This window comes from Rutilus rutilus (genome assembly GCF_951802725.1).
Source record: "Rutilus rutilus genome assembly, chromosome: 19".
NCBI lineage: Eukaryota > Metazoa > Chordata > Actinopteri > Cypriniformes > Leuciscidae > Rutilus > Rutilus rutilus.
Window position 1 is genome coordinate 22,849,976 of NC_140232.1, and position 19,646 is coordinate 22,869,621.

The 19,646-nt window shown below is 34.2% G+C and overlaps 1 protein-coding gene across 9 annotated transcripts; it reads right to left on the minus strand.

The window, feature by feature from the left end:
* Positions 1-293: 293 nt before the first annotated feature.
* On the minus strand, positions 294-18,517 carry foxp3b (forkhead box P3b). Of its 9 annotated transcripts, none has more exons than XM_084390182.1 (14): positions 18,339-18,517; positions 18,055-18,101; positions 12,902-12,941; positions 5,962-6,119; positions 5,463-5,571; positions 3,674-3,788; positions 3,477-3,602; positions 3,278-3,365; positions 2,986-3,060; positions 2,625-2,763; positions 1,994-2,070; positions 1,784-1,885; positions 1,310-1,431; positions 294-1,145 (listed from the first exon to the last, which is right to left on the minus strand). In XM_084390182.1, the coding sequence occupies exons 4-14, from the start codon at positions 6,115-6,117 to the stop codon at positions 1,103-1,105; spliced, it is 1,152 nt and encodes a 383-aa protein (XP_084246308.1). In that variant the 5' UTR covers positions 6,118-6,119; positions 12,902-12,941; positions 18,055-18,101; positions 18,339-18,517; the 3' UTR covers positions 294-1,102. The 9 variants fall into 9 exon arrangements, with proteins under 9 accessions (XP_084246308.1, XP_084246309.1, XP_084246305.1 ...); XM_084390183.1 differs by having other exon boundaries at positions 3,477-3,581; positions 12,902-12,990; positions 18,339-18,506; XM_084390179.1 differs by having other exon boundaries at positions 12,902-12,990; positions 18,339-18,363.
* Positions 18,518-19,646: the final 1,129 nt, after the last annotated feature.

The following is a 19,646-nucleotide window of genomic DNA, read 5'->3' on the forward strand; positions in this document are numbered from 1 at the left end:
TATCCTATACGCTTTCATGTCCACGTATTTATTTAGTAAAGTAGCCATGTAATGGCAGATTGATTGACTTACTTTACATTATCCCTAATCTAATAAACAAATATTCATTTTCCTTTAGAATGCCCTTAGTCCCAACCACCATCAACAGCATTGTGAGAATTCACATGGCACTGGTATATGAGGGTGAACAAAAGCCTGTGGTGGCAGAGGAGCACAAAAGCACAGGCTGAAGCATCATAAGAGATGGATACGTTCCCATCAAGCTGGAACACAAAACAGAGAACCACAGGGGAACAGATGCAGCAGATTTATTTACTCTCCACCTTTAGACTGCAGCATGTCACACATGTGCAAAATAGGGTGAAAAAGCAGCCATTTGCACATCTGAGGAAGAAAAAGTATGGAATTCTACAGTAATTCAAATCAGCATGGTGAGGAATTTATCAAGACATGTTTTAATCAACATACAATTTGCCCTTAATCAAGCCTGCTTCATTGACTCAGTTTTGAATTAGCCTATTATACAGCATAAATATAATCAGAATACGATTTAGAAGTGTAGATATGACATTTCTTTGTCTTTCATTCCAGCAGCTTTTATGATGCTTTTTGTCTTTGCCTGCACTGTTACAGAATTACCACACCCAAAAACATGTGAGCACACACAGATGCCCTCTTCTGGTCAGGTTGGAGTCTGGTCTCTCAAAGTGAAATTTTGAATCATTTTGAATAGCCTTTTCTAATGTTATTTTACTCTATTTCATTTTAATCAGATATAGTACAGAACATAAAAAAGCTTAATCAGAAATAATGCATGCATTCAGTTATAACCACTATTTACGAATTAAAAAAAGAAAACGTACAGTCTGCATAAATAGGCTATTTGTCTTTTCTTTTTCTTTTTTTTAAGAAGACCGGTTGACATTTTAAAGATAGATATACATCAATGAAAATCTCATCTCATCCTTCAGGATCATGACTAAAACTCTGCTTTAAAATCATAAAACTTGAGCCTCATTTTTGTTCATACTACACTAAACATTTGGAAAACGTTTCACTGAAACTCTGTGGCATTGTTTGATACATCTGAGGCTTCATGGGATCAACAATTGGAGAAGGGTGTCAGCCAATTCAAAGTGTAGTCCCTGTAAAACAACATATGAGACGTTGCTTTGTCACATTGTCAGCCTTTCCAAAAAAAAAAAAAGAGCATATTTTGTGAATTTAATCTATATTCTTGTTTTAATAATCCTGAACATATCATTGTGTATGTAATTTATCTAAGGATGAGGGAAGAACCTGAGAGGACCTGTTGATTTTTTGCCCTTTCCTCTTCTGAAACTCTTCCTCATCCACTGTCCACACGGCCCCCATCCTCCCGTCCACCCGCACAAAGCATTTGTGGAGACTAAGATTGTGTCGCACAGCATTCTGAGGAAAAAAAAGGTTGAGGCAGTTATAAATCAGACAGTCTAGTGGTGTTAAGTGAGATTATTCAACATGATTTTATCATGTCAACAGCGGCACCATGTGGACAAAAATATAATGTCCCAAATTGCTTGAGACTAATAATCTCAGGATATCAGAGATCAACCTGCTGAAGGTTGGGGCTTATTTTGTTTTAATTTAGCCAATTCATATGGCATTAAATCAGGCACACAAGTAAACCTTTCAGTCTCTCACAGTATTAAATCCTTAAATTAAGTTTTTGAACTAAACAGAAATAGGACCGTTTCTAGGTCTCAAACAGATGGTTAGATGGGTGTGACAGCATGTTTAGTACCTTCCATGTAGGAGAACTATGACGGAAATAGTAAAACATTCTTGTGAACCAATTGTAGATTTCGTTTAACGTCCGCTGTTTCTCTGGGGCTTCCAGGATTGACTGTAGGAATCAATGATAAATCATATTTATACATGTTTATATTTTAAAATGAGCATTCAAATGTGTGTATGTGTATATATATATATATATATATATATTTGTACTTACCCATCTGATTAGAAAAGCATATGTATATGGAGGTCGTATATTGGCATATTTGTAGTATTCAACATTGCTAACGAAATCTGTAATTGGCAGAAAACCAAATGACTAAAAAACAAAACATCACATAATCATTCTTGGAAATTGACCACAAACACTCATATGTGTCATTGTGCTTAATGTGTCGCTACGTGTTTTGCTGCCGGGTAATGCAAATGAGTTAGTCATTTTCAATAACATACTTGCACAATGCACCCAGCAAATGCAAAATCAAGGTTTTATAATAGCTGGTTTATGAGCAACAACACCAGCTGAGGCTGTGTGAACTACCTTTGGTCCAGATCTAAGGCAGCCTTTGTGGTCTGCAGGCATGCCAACTGTGTCAACAGGAAACAAGCTAAATCACAATTGTAGTCATAGTGGTAGACCACCAACTTTCTACAGTCTGACCAATAACATAAATGGAAAGGAAGCAGAAGATGGGTGTGTTGGATGGTAACCTTTATCCATCTGTATATTTTTCAGCTTTTCAGTTCCACTTGATTAGATTATTCTTGTTTAAAGAAACTCTTTAGTTAGAATGTGTGTGTTTAGGGGCACAGTAAGATGTGTATTTTGGATTTAAGCAGGTTTTTACCGGGCAGCATGCGTGGTGGGGGTATGTGGCAGGGGTCCTGTTGTACCGGTGCTTCACTAGCTCTCTCTGTCCTGCCATCTGGCTCCCCCAACGGGGGCAAATTTAGCGCCAGCGGCCTCCACCGACCTGTAGCAACTCCCTGATGGAGAACACACAAGTCAGTGCTTAATATGAGAGCAGCGTTAAACACAGCTATAGATTGTTGTAGACATCTTGAAATGAGTCAAACTGCAGTTTGTATAGATTTACTGACGTTTGATGAAATCACAAAAAGGAAATGTCATGTTCACTATGAGAATCACTATTATTGTATGCTCTCATGAAACTTATGAAACTCATAGAGTATTCTGAAGAGTCTTACAGTACATGTCGAGATGCAGTCAAAGAGTTGAAGGTGGATCTGCATGGCGTGAAGTTTCTGCTTCTCCTGAATGAGCTGAAGTCATCACATCACATATGGCACATTAGAGTGAGTGGGTTCTCAAACCACTTTTACCAAGATCTTTTTGTGTGATTCTTTTAGGTTCACACTCAGTGACTCAAAACCAATGAAACCATGATTCACTTTCAACGTCTCATTCATAATGATAATCAATGATGCACGGAGCAAGACCTGTGTGTGCTGTTTGTGAGCGACCTTATCACTGATGTACCTGATTCTCCATGTGGCGCACCAGGTCTTGTTGAACCCGCCACTGAGCAATAGCTTTCTCATCTGTGCTGTGGTCTCGGTTCAGATGTCTAGACAGGTTGAGAATCAAAAGAGGAATCTTTCCGTTTGAAAATGATACGTTTCCAACAAGGGAAGCTCGCATATGTAATTTCAGATACTGAAATAAAATACAGACTTACCTCAAAAAATGTGTGTACCCTTCAAAGACTTTATCACAGCCTGGCCAGCGACATTGTCCATTTATATACAGAGAGCTGGATCTCTGGATCTCTGTCTGGACAGGGCTGAGGAGGACACGTGAAGGACTTAAAGGATGTAAATATACTTATTGATGAACATTTATTACCTTTATGGGATTTTTTTCAGTGATACTTACCTGTGATGCTGTAAGCTGGGAGATTGTTTACTGTCAGCAACAGCTTGTAAGGAAATCTGCGTGCTGTGATCGGTCTCTTTTCTTCTGTTCATGGCTGCTGGGTGACTGTCATTTGCTAAAGAGTGAGGCAAAACAGTGCACACCTGTGAATACTTTAAAAAATATTTTTTTTCCAGTAATTTTTTATATTATATTGTTTTTATATGTAACACACACACACACACACACATATATATATATATATATATATATATATACAGTACAGGTCAAAAGTTACTATTTTTAATGTTTTTGAAAGAAGTTTCTTCTGCTCATCAAGCCTGCATTTATTTGATCAAAAATACAGAAAAAAAAAGTAATATTGTGATATATTATTACAATTTAAAATAATTGGTTTTCAATTTATTATACTTTAAATTATCATTTATTTCTGTGATGCAAAGCTGAATTTTCAGGATCATTACTCCAGTCTATCACATGATCCTTTAGAAATCATTCTAATATGATGATTCATTATCAAAGTTGGAAACAGTTCTGCTGCTTAATATTTTTTCATAACCTGTGATACTTTTTTAGGATACTTTGATGAATAAAAAGTAAAAAAAAAAAAAAAAGCACATTTTTTAAAAATAGAAATCTTTTCTAACAACAATATACACTACTGGTCAGTAATTTGGGGTCAGTCATTTTTTTTCTTTCTTTTTTTTGAAATAAATCAATACTTTTATTCAGCAAGGATGTGTTAAATTGATAAAAAGTGATAGTAAGGAAGATTTATATTATTAGAAAATATTTTTTTATTTTGAATAAATGTAGTTCTTTTTAACCTTTTATTCATCAAATATATTAGGCAGCAGAACTGTTTCCAACACTCATAATAAATCAGAATATTAGAATGATTTCTAAAGGATCATGTGATAGACTGGATGGTCACATGTGACACTGAAGACTGGAGTAATGATGCTGAAAATTCAGCTTTGCATCACAGGAATAAATTATTTTTTAAAGTATATTCAAATAGAAAACTATTATTTTAAGTTGTAATAATATTTCACAATATTACTGTTTTTTTCTGTATTTTTGATCAAATAAACGCAGCCTTGATAAGCATTAGAGACTTCTTTCAAAAATATAAAAAAGCGTAATGTTTCCAAACTTTTGACCTGTACTGTATATATACTGTGTATAAAATTACATACAATACATACAATATATTCTCATTTAAATCAAATTGTATATACATTTGTGGTCAAATGATTACATACCCCTTGCAGTAAATGTTAAAACTTTAATAATAACAATACTACTACTACTACTACTACTAATAATAATAATAATAATAATAATTAGTAGTAGTAGTATCAACTTAATGTTCTGTTTTGTGGACAATATGTAAACATCTGTTTTATGAAACATCTTATTCAGGGTAGTACAAAATAAAATAAAAACAATATGCAATTTTTATGATCCCTCTTTTTGTAAACAAAAATGATCAACATTTTGCAGATTCTACAAGGGGTATGTAAATGTATGGCCTCAACGCTATTATATAAAACATACAGCACCTCCTTCAGAGAGAGTTTGAAAACTTTTATTTTATTTCTTTTGAAACCGTTTGAGTCGAAACGCTTTGAAGAGGTTACATGCAGCAGTGTGTGTGTGTTTCAAAACATTGTTGCTTGACAGAACATGTACATATATGGAATATAATGATATCTCTGTGGATTTCACTACTTTGACTGTCAAGGAAAAAAAATGTAAAGTTTGAATAATTCATTGGAACACAAACCCTGAAGCAGGAGAGCCGTAGAGCGGAGTACAGACGGCCTGATCTGGCCAGCTCGAGAATTCTGAAACACCAGCTGAAGAAAATGCATCCGTTCCTCATCACCAGTTCTCTGCACACGTACACAAACACACAGAGAATCACGCCAACGCACTCTCCACAATAAAGGCCATTCTCTGAGAGCTTCATGTAGCTTTTAATCATCAGAAGCTACCTGGCATAGTGAATGTTTTAAGTATGTTGAGTTGTTGGAAGGAGCAGTATGGCTGAGCTGGACTGATTCCACTGTCTGAGGGGCAGAATTCTACAGAAATGTTGCAATATTTCCGAAATATATTGCAGTTCATATAGGCTACTGTAGCAAGAAAACTAAAACCCCATCCATACACGAAATGATTTGGAATCTTCCGAAAATGCAGTTTAAATGCAAACAACCAGCAAAGGGATGTCTTCATTTAAGGCATTGTTTTACAGAAAGTACCAGAAAACGAAGCTCACTCACGGAACGTGCGGCGGATGAAAGATCTTCCACGCACTGGTGTGAAGAACGTTCGTTCATCAGAGGGGAAGATGCGTCATGCTCTTCTTTCAGTTGTGGCTGTCGTTCATTTTCTCTCCCACTCACCCTCTTGTCACTTTCTCTCTCAGACCGAGGCATTCCTGAATTCAAGAGTTTGACAAAGATTGCAAATTGGTGTACAGCATCATATACTTAGACATTTCACATAATACATAATGTGAAAGAGAGAATGCAACAATTAGCTGAACTTTAGCTTTTTAATATCTTTGGTTAAGGTTAACTTAGTGTTCTGTATTAGACTATCTGAGAATATAATTGCTTTAGTTTACAATACATTTTGTATTGTATTGTATGTATGTATGCATTTGTTTATAAGGCTTTCATGGTGACATTTGTCCTTGACTCTTTACATTACTTTGTTTGTACTTTATTCTTTACTATGGAATCATCTGAATTAGATATGCATATAAGATTAGATATGAGAAGTTGTTTCATTATTTGGAACCACATTTACACATTTAATTGATTAAATAATTAAAATTGTTTCATATGTCAGTCCACTGACCCCCTCAGTACCTTCATGAACCCCCAATAATACCTGAGTTTACCTAAATTGATTCCTTAATTTACCAAATTCTGAAGAGGAATTAGTTAAAGGGTTATTTCACCAAAAAATGAAAATTCTGTCATCAATTACTCTTCAATACTCCAATTACCTTCCAAACCCATAAGACTTTAGTTTATCTTCAAAACACAAATTAAGATATTTTTAATGAAATCTATAAAATGAAAGACCATTGAAAGTCTATTCACCCAGAATTCTGAAATTGTATTCCCAACATGCTTATTTGAAGTGCATTAAAAATATATGGAATTGCATTTTAATATATTTCTAAAAAGTATACTAAGTACATTGGTAATCAATATATGCTTGGTTACACTTTTAAGAAATATGCTAAAAACAAGCATAGCCTACTTTTAATATATTTCTAAAATGTGTACTATAAGTACTTTGGTAATAAATATATGCTTTGTTACACTTTTAAGAAATATGCTAGCTAAACACAAACATACTTTTAGTGACGTTTTAGTGTATTTACAGAAAAATACTTATGTTACTATTACTTAAAGTATATTTTATGTGTACTTTGTGTAATAACAGCAAAATGATTAAGCTTTTAGTGGGTTTAAAATATATGTACTTTATAAACGCTTAGGAACACTTAAAATATTAATGTATTTATCATTTTAATATTTTGAAATTATAATTTATAAGTATTATAATATATTATTATTATAATTATAATATATTATAAACATTGTCAACTATTGTTAAGCATTGCAATAAGCATTCTTAAAATTAATCTATTGTTAACTTTTACATTTACATTTATTCATTTAGCAGACGCTTTTATCCAAAGTGACTTACAAATGAGAACAATAGAAGCAGTTAAACTAACAATAGGACAACAATATGCAAGTGCTATGACCCTTCCCATTTTAATCTAATGCAGTACATGCATTTCTTTTAAATAAATGTTTTTTTATAATAAATAGATATAGAACAGAAGAGAAAGTGTTAGTATTAATGGATCAAGTGCTGCAGAAAAAGATGTCTTCAGCCGTTTCTTGAAAATGGCTATGGAACAGTCAAGTTAAAGGTCAGAGAAAGAGATTTTGTGCCTCTTTGAGATGGCACCACAAGACGACGTTCACTTGCGGAGTTTAAGTTTCTGGATGGCACATAAGTCTGAAGTAATGAGTTTTGGTAAAAGGGAGCAGAACAAGTGGTTGTTCTGTAGGCAAACGTCAGTGACTTGAATTTGATGCAAGCGGCAACTGGCAACCAGTGCAATTTAGTGAGGAGAGAAGTGACGTGTGCTCTCTTCGGCTCATTAAAAGGCCACTCTTGCTGCAGAATTCTGGATCAGTTGCAAAGGTTTGACAGTGCAAGCTGGAAGAGCATTACAGTAGTCCAGTCTGGATAGAACAAGCGCTTGGGCAAGGAGTTGTGTAGCATGCTCTGATGGGAAGGGCCTGATCCTCCTAATGTTGTATAAGGCAAATCTGCAGGATTTTGATGATCAATTGAACTTCACTGACCACAGTTCTAGCAATGTTCCTGGCTGACCTTGAAGGAGTTATGGATGACAAACCAAGCTGAATGGAGAAGTAGTGGTGTAGTGTTTGGTTGGCCGGGACCACAAGCAGCTCTGTCTTTCCAAGGTTTAGTTGAAGGTGGTGGTCCTTCATCCAGACAGAAATGTCTGTCAGGCAGGCTGAGACTTGTTTGTACTTATAAAAGGCTACCTAAAAGGCTGTTGTCCATTATACGTTTGTACTACTAAAATTCCCACAAGGATTTAAACATCATTTTATTTGAAATGCATCATAAATACATTTTCCAAAGTTGTTTTTACTTGTTTAAATTCAAACAACACGTGTAATACACGTGAATAAACCTGATTCGTTCCCGAGACGTTGAATGGCTCCGATTGGTTCTTATGATAATGAGATTGTCTGAGCTTCCGTTTATCAGATATGCTGTGTGCGTCATCTCTGCATATGCTACTTGAATGAATGTGATTAGATTTAGAAGTGTAAATTTAAACTGTTAAATTATATAGAGCAATCGTGTCTCTTTAGAGGTCTCGGAGGAAACCACGCGATTCATATAGAATAACTTTTTGGTGAATCAGTAATCGGATGGATATCTTTCAGGTTTCATTAAAATATCTCAGTTTTTTTTTCGAAGATGAACGAAAGTCTTATATGGTTTGGAACTACTGAACGGTAAGTGATGACAGAATTTAGAGTTCTTTGGGGGGGGAACTAATAAATAGAAAACTTAGTGTTATGGTTTTTTTTTGTTTTTTTTTTACCCAGCTTCGTCAAGTTTGCATGGCGTGTGATTATTTTGTGATTCTAGGTAAGATTTGTATTAAATCAACGTTACTTGTCTGTGCCAGTCGTATTTTTGACACAAAATGTAACAGTGTCTTTTTCAGTGCAGCTACATTCAATTGACCCTTCGCTAAGCCCCGCCCTCCTGAGTTACTGTTGCTACGCCTGACAAGCTTTCGCACCTGGCACATCTATTATAGTATGTATGTACCGGTGTCAGACATTCCCAATGAGATAATTAGTCATTTTTGGCGAACAAGTGAAATATCTGAGAGAGCAAGACAAAAGGGACTGCAGTATGCATTCGAGGGATATATCCACGACATAATATGCAACCGATTAGAGAATAATTTAATCAAAGCTAAAGCCTATAGGTCCCAGCAAGCAGCAGCCGCCTCATACGTTGAAACACACAAATTGAGGAACAGCTATGTTCATGCACAGCAGGGTAAGTGAAATTTTTAAATAATCGCATAATTATAAATCAAACAGCTTATCCATAAATCTTGTGTAATAAACAAGACATTAGCCTGACCACTTTACAATGATAACATTCTCCCGCTCATATTTTTAGCCCGCCAGGCTAACTGCTCACAAGTCGTGGAGCAAACGTAGGTGTTTTTGTTAATCCTGTCGACATTTAGTTGTGAATGGGGCCTGCCACACTGCTTGATCCACGCCCGGCATTTCTCCCCTTGGGTTTCAGGTTTCGGGAAGGGAAAAAATTCCACCCCCTCGTCCAAACTTTTAGGATACCGGGTATCAGATTTGCACAACTCTTCAGCATGTTTCCCTCGCTCGAAAGCTTGCCAGACCTCCCGCGCCTAGTTACGGTTGCTAAGCCACGATTGGCCTGTGACGGTTTTCGGGCGTGGCTTAGCAAAGGGTCAATTTGACAATTTAATCTTGTCAAATTTAAGGGTCAATTTAATCAGAGCCACGCTTTTCAAGTCGAAGTCGAAGCAGACTCGAAGATATATAATAATGTATATAGGCCTACTGTATAACTATTTTGGGGGGAAATATTAATGTTTGTTGTTTTTCAGACCATAATAAGTGTGGTTTTTCTCATATCACCTCTGTTATAGATTTCTGAATCAGGCCTAATGGAAGGTGATTCTGTCAGTCTTGGTAGGAAAATGTTAGCAACGTGTCCATTTCAGGTGTCTAATTTGTGCTTCCTTCGAGTCATTCATGTAAAAATCTGTTTCTTTAATGGTTTTTTTTTTTTTGGTAAAGTTGCAAGTCACTTGGCATACAATGTTTTGCACAACTTCTAATTTCCTTGCATCTTTTTAACAGAGATGAACAGAGTGCATGTTAGCATGACCACAATAGACATATTCATGGGAAATACCCTAGGTTTAAATAAACCGCTATTATCAATATACAACATATACAAACCGTCTTCACAGGTTGCTTTATTGCTGCAAATAACTATCAGTGACTTTTTGATTGAACTCTGCTCACTGTAAGTGGAGTTGGGCTTCTTCTAATATTATGTTCAATGTAAGTGAGTGCTGTATAGTGACGACAAACAAGAGGATAAAAATGGACACTCATGTCCAGCTTGATGAGGATATAGTCAAAGCTTTGAAAGGTAAACTGAGAACACAATGGAATTCTAATGCATATCTATGCAAATTATAATACACATTTTCAAACATGGATACAAAAATGTTAATCATTGGTTAATTTTATATAAATTCTTCTTCCCTTTCACAGATCCTATGATAAAGCAGTCTTCAAATACTACAATATCTGAACCACAAGCCCTCAGTTGCGGAAAATGCGAGTCGTACTCGAAGTGACTGTCCACTTGAAGATGTGACATTCAAACTCTTCTGTTTCTTTGGTTCAGCCATTTGTAGGCCTGAGTTTGTAAATAATGCATTATTCACTTCTGCATATTGTTTTTCCATAACTTTGTGATGCTTATTTATTTAGTGATGTAATATTCATAGTGTAGCCTACTTTTCAGTATAAAGTTAGTATAAACTTTTCAGTTATAAAAATAGCATTGCCATAGCATTTCACTGATCGTTCATGTATTATAATGTATTTTGTTCAAGAGATTATATATGCTGCTGTACTTTTTTAATGTAGTCTAGGTATTTATTTGGCAATGTACACAACAAGATAGTATATTAAAGTGTTCTTGATTTCAAAGTGTGTGTCTTAACATTTATATTAAATTACTTTTGCACTTTTAATATACCATTTTGAATACTGAAAAAACAGCTTTATAATAAACTAGTAGTGTTATGCTAATACATTTCTAATTCTTAAATGCTATTGAAATGTTCTTGAAGCACACTAAAATTAAGCTATATTTTAAATGAACTGTACAGAAATACACTTAAATTGCACTAAATGTATACTTGAAGTGGTTCCGTTTTAGCACAATTTAATATATTAAAATATATTGCGAATAGCTTAAAATAAAAATTTTTATCAAAAAATATATTCATTTGTGTTTCGAAGATAAACAAAAGTCTTATGGGTTTGGAACGACATGAGGGTGAGTAAATGAAGACAGAATAAAAAAATTTGGTGAACTTACCCTTTAAATAAAAATGGAAATATGTTGTAAATGTATGCAAAAATGTCAAGCCTTAAAAAATGTAGGCTACTATAGAGAAGGTGAAAGAAATATTATGGGAATTTCACAGAAAAACCTAGAGGGACAATAAGGAAAGTGCTGATATGATTACATGAAATTGACGTACTAACATACTACGTCAACATGTGACGGACTACATAATTTACAGTAGCCACAAGACAATAATTATTTCAGACAAATCTCTAAGTCTCCAGAAAAACCTAAACACGAGAGTTGCTTGAATGTGAACCCAAAATGTGCGTGACATCTGTCTGTCAAACAAGACACAAACCTCTCCCACCACAGGAAATCACACAAACACACTTTGCATTTTGCAAAAACATGCACAAAAGAAGCAACCCAGGAACAGGATAAGGGATATAAGACAACAATAGAATGTGGTTGATGATGTTATTGAGCCTGAGTTAAGATCAGTGCGTCTCACTATAAAACAATACATTTATATTACAATAAAATGATTTGTTTTCATGCGCACCACTGCACTTTAAACAAACATCAAATGCAAGCAAATTTAATTATAAATGAAAAATGAAATAATTTGGATTTCATCTTAAGAACAACAAAAATATAATGCGTGCATTATTATTCCCAGTCAGTCGCTTTTCTAGACAATGTCTATCACCCCATATGTAACGTTGCTTTCAGGTTCACACAACTCATGGAATATTACTCATTGTCTTGCTTAATTCTTTACCCTCTTTTCACATACATGTAGTTTTTACCCTGCCTCACAATACAAAATCTAAGTGAAACTACATATAGGAATCAATATTTGTCAGCTACTTTCCTTACCATCTCTACCACATGAAACAAGTTGAAAATATAAACTGTTAGTCTTGGTGAAATCAGGTTGTTATCCAAAAAAAATTTGAGAAAAAAACTAAATGACTCACAGTGACCATAACTTTATCTCTTTTATCCTCCCACTCTCATATTTCCATTGTTTGAATGTTTAAAGGCAAATACGTGGAATAAACATAAACAGTTATAATTTAAGCAAATACAGTATCTCAATTTCATGTGTGACATGCATTGTATCATACTGTATCATTATTTGCTTGGTTAACATGATTAAAATATTATTCAGAAATGCAAAACAGGCATTCAAATAAAAACCTGATATGAGTCTTATCATTTGAGAATTTTTCCTCTTGTAAATAAGCGTGCATTTTAAATATTTGAATTAAAATCCCAATATAATGTGCATGCAGATAATGTGAATGCAGATTTGAGTATCCATACAAATTTTGGATACTTTGGAAATATCATAATCCAAAGTCTCATCATATGCCAGCATGGAATACTATGTCACCAAAGTTGTCATTAAACAACAGGCACTATTAAATCATGCATATTTCATAAACAAGCAAGTAAATATTCACCAGCTTTCTTTACCTTGCGCCTTTGTAGTCAGCCGTTGTCTTCCTGTGCTGTTCTGGTTAAAAACGAGAGTGAAAGGATCTTTATTGGATAAAATTGACAATCTGAAAAAAAGAGAGAGATAAAATCTCACATCAAAGGAGTAAATGCAATGTTAGATTCTTCAATTTATATCAAAGGTTGTAGATCATGACATGAGGTAATGTAATTCTTCTATGAATGTCAAAGGACACATGCAGCGGAGACCGTCTTACACCTCATTCTGCAGGGGTTGAGCACAAGTTTTCAAATTTCTAAGATTAAAGACAATTCATATTTCTTAAACAAATGCTTTATATTATGTTAAAGTGTCTAAGAAAGGTTAGCACAATTTTAAAAGGAAAAAGGGATGTGCTTGTATATTTTTATTTTATCTTGATATTAAGAGACAACATTATTTAGAGATTATGCATTGTTTTTTTAACTTATCAATAACAAATTATAACAAATTAATATATATATATATATATAGTACATATTAAATATATTTATACAGTACATATAAAGTATATCTATATAGGCTATATATACAGTACATATAAAGTATATATATGAATAAGAAATTATAACAAATTAAAAAAAGATTTAATATAAATGTTGTGCTGCTCTATAGCCTATGGCATATTTTGACAATAAAAATGTCTAATTTCTGCTATGTCATACTATAATGTAATATGACACACATATACTGTATGTACTGTGTGTGTGTGTGTGTATATATATATATATATATGTTTATTTATTTATTTTTATTTATTTATTTAAAAAAATTACATATACACACACACATATATATATATATATATATATTCACTGGTCTATGGTCAATAATCACTAAGGTCATAAATTCCAGCAGAGACAGAGATTAGTAAATGTAAAGGAAAAAAAGAGGTTTCCAAAACACAAATTGTATCTTGCAACACATCTGTTAAGTTGTAGGAAAATTAATCTCATTTACGCTTTAGCACATTGTTCAGTTTTCACGGAATAGTTTCCACAGAGCTAAAGAGCATTTTAAGACTCACCTGAAGTTGCCACCTTCCCACATAGAATGTGTCATTGCCAGTAGTCAGTATCCAGCACTTATTTATACAGAAAATACTTAAGTGTCATCGCAAAGGAAACAAGCACGTTCCACAAACAACACAATGAGGGTATTCACAAACAGCTCTCGAGTTTTACACAAACACTCTAGTGAAAAGGTGTTTATTTGGCGTCACACGGTAAATATGAAAAGCATAATTGATCGCATAATTAATCGAATAATCGAAAGCATAATTAATAAAGAAATAAAAAACATACCACATCATTTCATCTTTGACTTTTAAGTTTCCTGGGAGCATCTTTTGTGGAACATTTTGAATTATACATTAATATGATTTGTTGTTTAAGGGAGATAAAATGTTTTCCTGGGGCTGAATATCATTATTAATTAATCTGTGTCATTACAAAAACAGCAATAACACCAACAATGATTTTAATAAAAAGTCTCATGATCAGTATCATTTTGATTTAGAATCTTTTCCCCTCAGGTTTTCTTTTCAGTGCTGACCAATGTAACAAGAATATAAATAACAACTGCTCCATAAATTACATAAATGTATAAATATTTAGCTCTACATATATGGCAGTCAATGCATGATTCCTAAAAAATTATTCATGTCATTGTAATATTCGCTGCATCCTTTTGCAAAAAAACAACAACATATTTTGAAGATTTTTTTGTCCATACAAAGAAACTCAATTGGGTCCAGTGTTGTTTGAACACCAACATTTTTCAAAATATCTTCTTTTGTGTTCTGTAAAGGAAAGAAAGTCACACGGGTTTAGAACAGCATGAGTATGAGGAAATAATGAGAGAATTTTCCCTTTAATATCTTTGCTGTTTGTAGATTGACACGATATATGAACATTATTTTACATTGTAATATATCATAAAATATCCTAAGTGAGATCTGTTGCACTTTCTCACTGAATGAATCAAGCTGGGAAAAAAATCCTTAAGGATGATCAACTAAAAAAGTGCACTGATTCACTTGGCAGCTTTCATAACCTTTAAAATCTTTAAGCTGCGAGGGTCAGAACTGATGACTTTGACTTCAGCAGTATGTCGGCTATTTCTGAAGTATGACATTTTCCTGGCATACATCTGAATGTTTCTGGATATCTGCCTCTGTAGATATTTATATTTTTTACACAAATGGGATTTAAACCTATTTTAAGTAGTATGACTCAGTATTTCTTATTGTAGGTGTTCTCTGATTCAGCGTATTCGGATCCGTTTGTAGGCGTAAAATACTGATCACTGAAGCGACATGACCTCAATATTCATGTGAGAATTATCACATATGTGCAAACCAGTGTCTGACCAAAGTACAAAGGCTGTTATTGAAAAGTGAAACTGGCTGGGATTTTGAAAACTGTCTTTCACATTGTAAATTATACATGTGAACTTGACCTTAAAGGGTTAGTTCACCCAAAAATTTAAATTCTGTCAGTTATTACTCACCCTCATGTTGTTCCAACTCCTCAAGACTTTTGTTCATCTTCAGAACACAAATTAAGATATTTTTTGATGAAATCTGAGAGCTGTCTCATTCCTTCATAGGCTGCTAGGTAATTGATATCTGCCATCTCAGAAAAGTTAGTAAAGACATCGTTAAAATAGTCCGAGTGACTACAGTGGCTCAACCTTAAGTTTATCAAGCGACGAGAATACTTTTTGTGCGGAAAACAAAACAAAAATAACGACTTGATTCAACTATTCATTTTCTTCTGTGTGAGTACACTGTTAGACATTTCGAGGTTTTTTTTTACAGTAACTTACTGGCAACACTGTTCGATTGTCGAGTTCACGCGCGTGATCATAGGTACTAAACCTATGCGCGTGAACTCGACAATCGACTACTGTGGACTTCGACCGAAAACAGGATGTAAATACAGGTATGTGCGCTGGTTGAATAAACATCATTTTTTATATATTTCTTTCACATCTACTGCAGTCAGATTCACCCGCGTTCACTCAGAAGGAATCACTCACATGACCTGTGCACTTGTAATGACACATCAAGGATGTTAAGAGGCTAAAAGCAGGTTTAAAACTTGCCCCATTGAAGTCAACAGGGTGCAAATTTTAAAACGACGATAACACGTTGTAGGCAACACCGATTTTTGTCGTTGTTCTCTGTACTGACAGCACTCCAAATGTACAAAAAAATTAGCTCAATGTTAAAATTGACCGGAGTTCTCCTTTAAGATTTACAGTACCATTACCGTATTCCAGTTTTACAGTAACTACATGGTACTGTAATTGTGTAATACAGTGCATTACTGTAAAAACCAAGCTAATCAGAACATTACTGTAATTATTTTTATTTGTACTAAATATAAATTAATTTCATAATTTTGATATAGAATTAATTATAGAAGTACTACTGACATACAAATCAATTAGACTGAATTATTACAAAATACTAGGGCTGTAGTCAAGACCACCTTTGTCGAGTCCAAGACCAGGACTAGTCGAGTCCAAGTCAAGACCAAGTCCAAAGAGGTTCGAGTCCGAGTCAAGACCGAGTCCAGGACAGAAAAAAAAAAGTCTTATGCCTGACATTATCAAGACAATCATTTTGGGTTATTATTTGTTGATCTAAAAGCAAAAACAGTGTCGCAACACCCAGGATTTTTAAGTAGCCTATAGACATTCCCCTTGATATCATATAATCTTCTAATCTAAAGAAAACAGAATGATGACATATGGTGATACCTCATAATAGCAGTGTTAGAACTGATATACAAACACCAACCCACTACTATTACCAATAGAAATTAATTATATTAGCCTATAGAAATTAAATCATTATGTAATAATGAAATAATGAATGATTTTAATTTTATTTAAAATAATTGACTAATTCAAAGAACAACAAAAAAAATAATTATATAGGCCTAAAGGAGCACACACATTTGTTTCGACTGTCTGATCAGCCTCACATTCTGTTCCTGTCAATCATACACGCAATGTCAACCAATTAAACTGCATGAGGAAGGCCGAGCCAACGCACACACACACACACACACACACACACTAGAGATGCGGATAAACCACGGATCGGGCGGATGACGTGACGAAAAATAATATTTTAATTAAATTCGGGCGGGTGGCCAACCAATCAAATGAAAAAAGTTTGCCACTAAGCAATCCTGCAAGCTATGAGCCCAGCTGTCAGTACTATTGGAGGAGGCCTAAACGTCTCGTAGATGAGACTGCCTGGGTTATTTTGTTTCGATATTAGCTATATTTTAAAACAGCCAGTCATTGTAGCCTACCACTTGTGGAATAGGCATTTAAAAGAAAGGCAGATATGACTCAGAAATTACATCGGGCAATGTTCAGATGTCATTCAGCGAGATGTTCAGAAGAACGCAAGAGCTAAACTTCTACAAGCTCAATAACATCCACATAAAAAAAAAAAAAAAGTATTTTTTGACCATAGAAACCATAGACCATAGAAAAACGGTCTCGAGTCCGGACTCGAGTACTACAGCCCTACAAAATGCCATTTCTTTTTTATTCAAAACATTTCATATACATCACAAAATAAACAGTCTGTCCATGCTGGAAATGATGGGTTAAATGTTTACACATTAATGGGTGAGTTTAGGGACAACATTTTTTTGTGTTAATTTTAACTCATTCATTGTGTTAATGATTTTAACAAAGTAAATATGTCAGAAAGGTTAGCACAAAGATGTGTAAACGTGTTAAATTAACACATTATGTGCCGTCCTTCACTGCACACATTGTTAAAAAACATACATAAAATCCAAAACAAAACGTTAGCATTTGACTAAATGAATGTAAAGTCATTGGTTGTTAGTTTATACAATTATTATAATGAAATATCAACCATTACATTCATAAAACTGCAAAATATGAATAAGAAACATTTCTTATTATCAATGTCTGACTGTCTACTCCTCCATCTTTTCCACAGCATAGGAGTAAAAATCATCATCAAAATAATCTTTAAAAAGCCAACACAATCTTTAAATGAACATATGAATAAATTAACTTCTCTAAAGATTGGTTCCTGTTCAGAACTTGACTGACAACATCAGAATGTTACCTGGTCTGTATGCGTGTCCACAAACACAAATGTACTCAGTCCCAACACTATATAAAAACAGAGAGAGAGAGAGAGAGAGAGACAGACAGAGAGAGAGAGAGAGAGAGAGAGAGAGAGAGAGAGAGAGACAGACAGAGAGAGAGAGAGAGAGAGAGAGAGGAAATAATTATTTATTATTATTTTTACAATAACTTAAGAATATATATTTGTAAACAGCTTAATAGCATTTTCAAACATTTCAGATGAACTAAATTAAATTATGCCAGATTCAATTTAATACTTACATATTCTAAATTCTGTTCAAAAATGCTGAGATCCATAGAGAGAAAGACTGAAATCGATGATTTAGCCCATTTCAGCTTGTCTGCAGTGAAGAGGTTCCTGTTTGAGACAAATACACAGTAAGACACATGCAAGAAATCACTGTGTGATGATCGTTCGCCTTCTTACAGTAGTTAAGTGTGCGCTGATGTTAGGAACTTCCTGGTCAGGTGGGACTGCAATGGTAGAGAGTCTTCTGCCTAATAAAATATCAAAATAATGCAAAAATATATAAACTTAATTTGGTATGAATGAATTAGTGAGTTTTACTGCAGTGCTTACCTGGATACATTTAATCTGGTGAGACTGAACATAGAAAATGGTCCATCTTCTGATTGGTTCATTTGCTGTGTAATAAATATAATGTTAGACATGATGCAAAGGTCACTTATTTGATATAAAGTTAGCCAGTTTTATAGAGATTTTATAAGCTATTGTATGCTACCTGTGCCAGTGGCTCCAAAGCACTTATCACATATTGCTAATCATTTCAGCAAACTTATGTCAAAAACTCAAAATATATCAAAAATCTATGATTTCAAGTAGTTACAGTTTAGGCTTATTATAGGCTTATATTATTTAGGATGTATTACCTCAGGAATCTTGCTAGACAGTGGCGCGAATTGGCGCTTTGTTGCAGTTGCCTTTAAACTCATAAGTGACCGTTCGGTATTTATGGAATGGACCATCGGAGGAAAATAGGGGAGGGTCATGTCTTTTTATTCTTTGTTGGGGGAGGGTCATCCAACTTTTTTTTAGTCTAGGGGGATGGACACCCAACTTTTGTATTCATGAAAGTGGCTTGTTAGGTGCAAATTTTTCCACGTAGCTCCATATAGCTGTCTCGGTCTCGCCCGATTTTTTTTTTTTTTTTTTTTGCTGTCGAAGGGAGGGTCAAGTCTATTTTGACTATAGATCTCAAAACTCCTCCGGTAGCCCCTTAAATAAAAAACGAACAAAAATTGCAGTAAATATTAAATTCCATAAAATAAAAATAAACTAATATGTTATAGACTGAATTATTACAAAAATAGAAAGGTGGCCGCTAGCCATAAAACGTGTTAGCTAACATACAATGTTATTTTCTCATCACTAGGCCAACGTTAGCTGCCTACAAACAAAACAGAATTTCACATTAGTTAATTTAATGTTAATGTAAACTAAGAGTTGCTCCTTGGGGTATTTTGACTCGACAATTCAATAATCTAACAAAGTCTGTAAAATGAAACGTTAGCGCAGTTTACCGTGGTAAAGTTCGTTACCGCCATGAC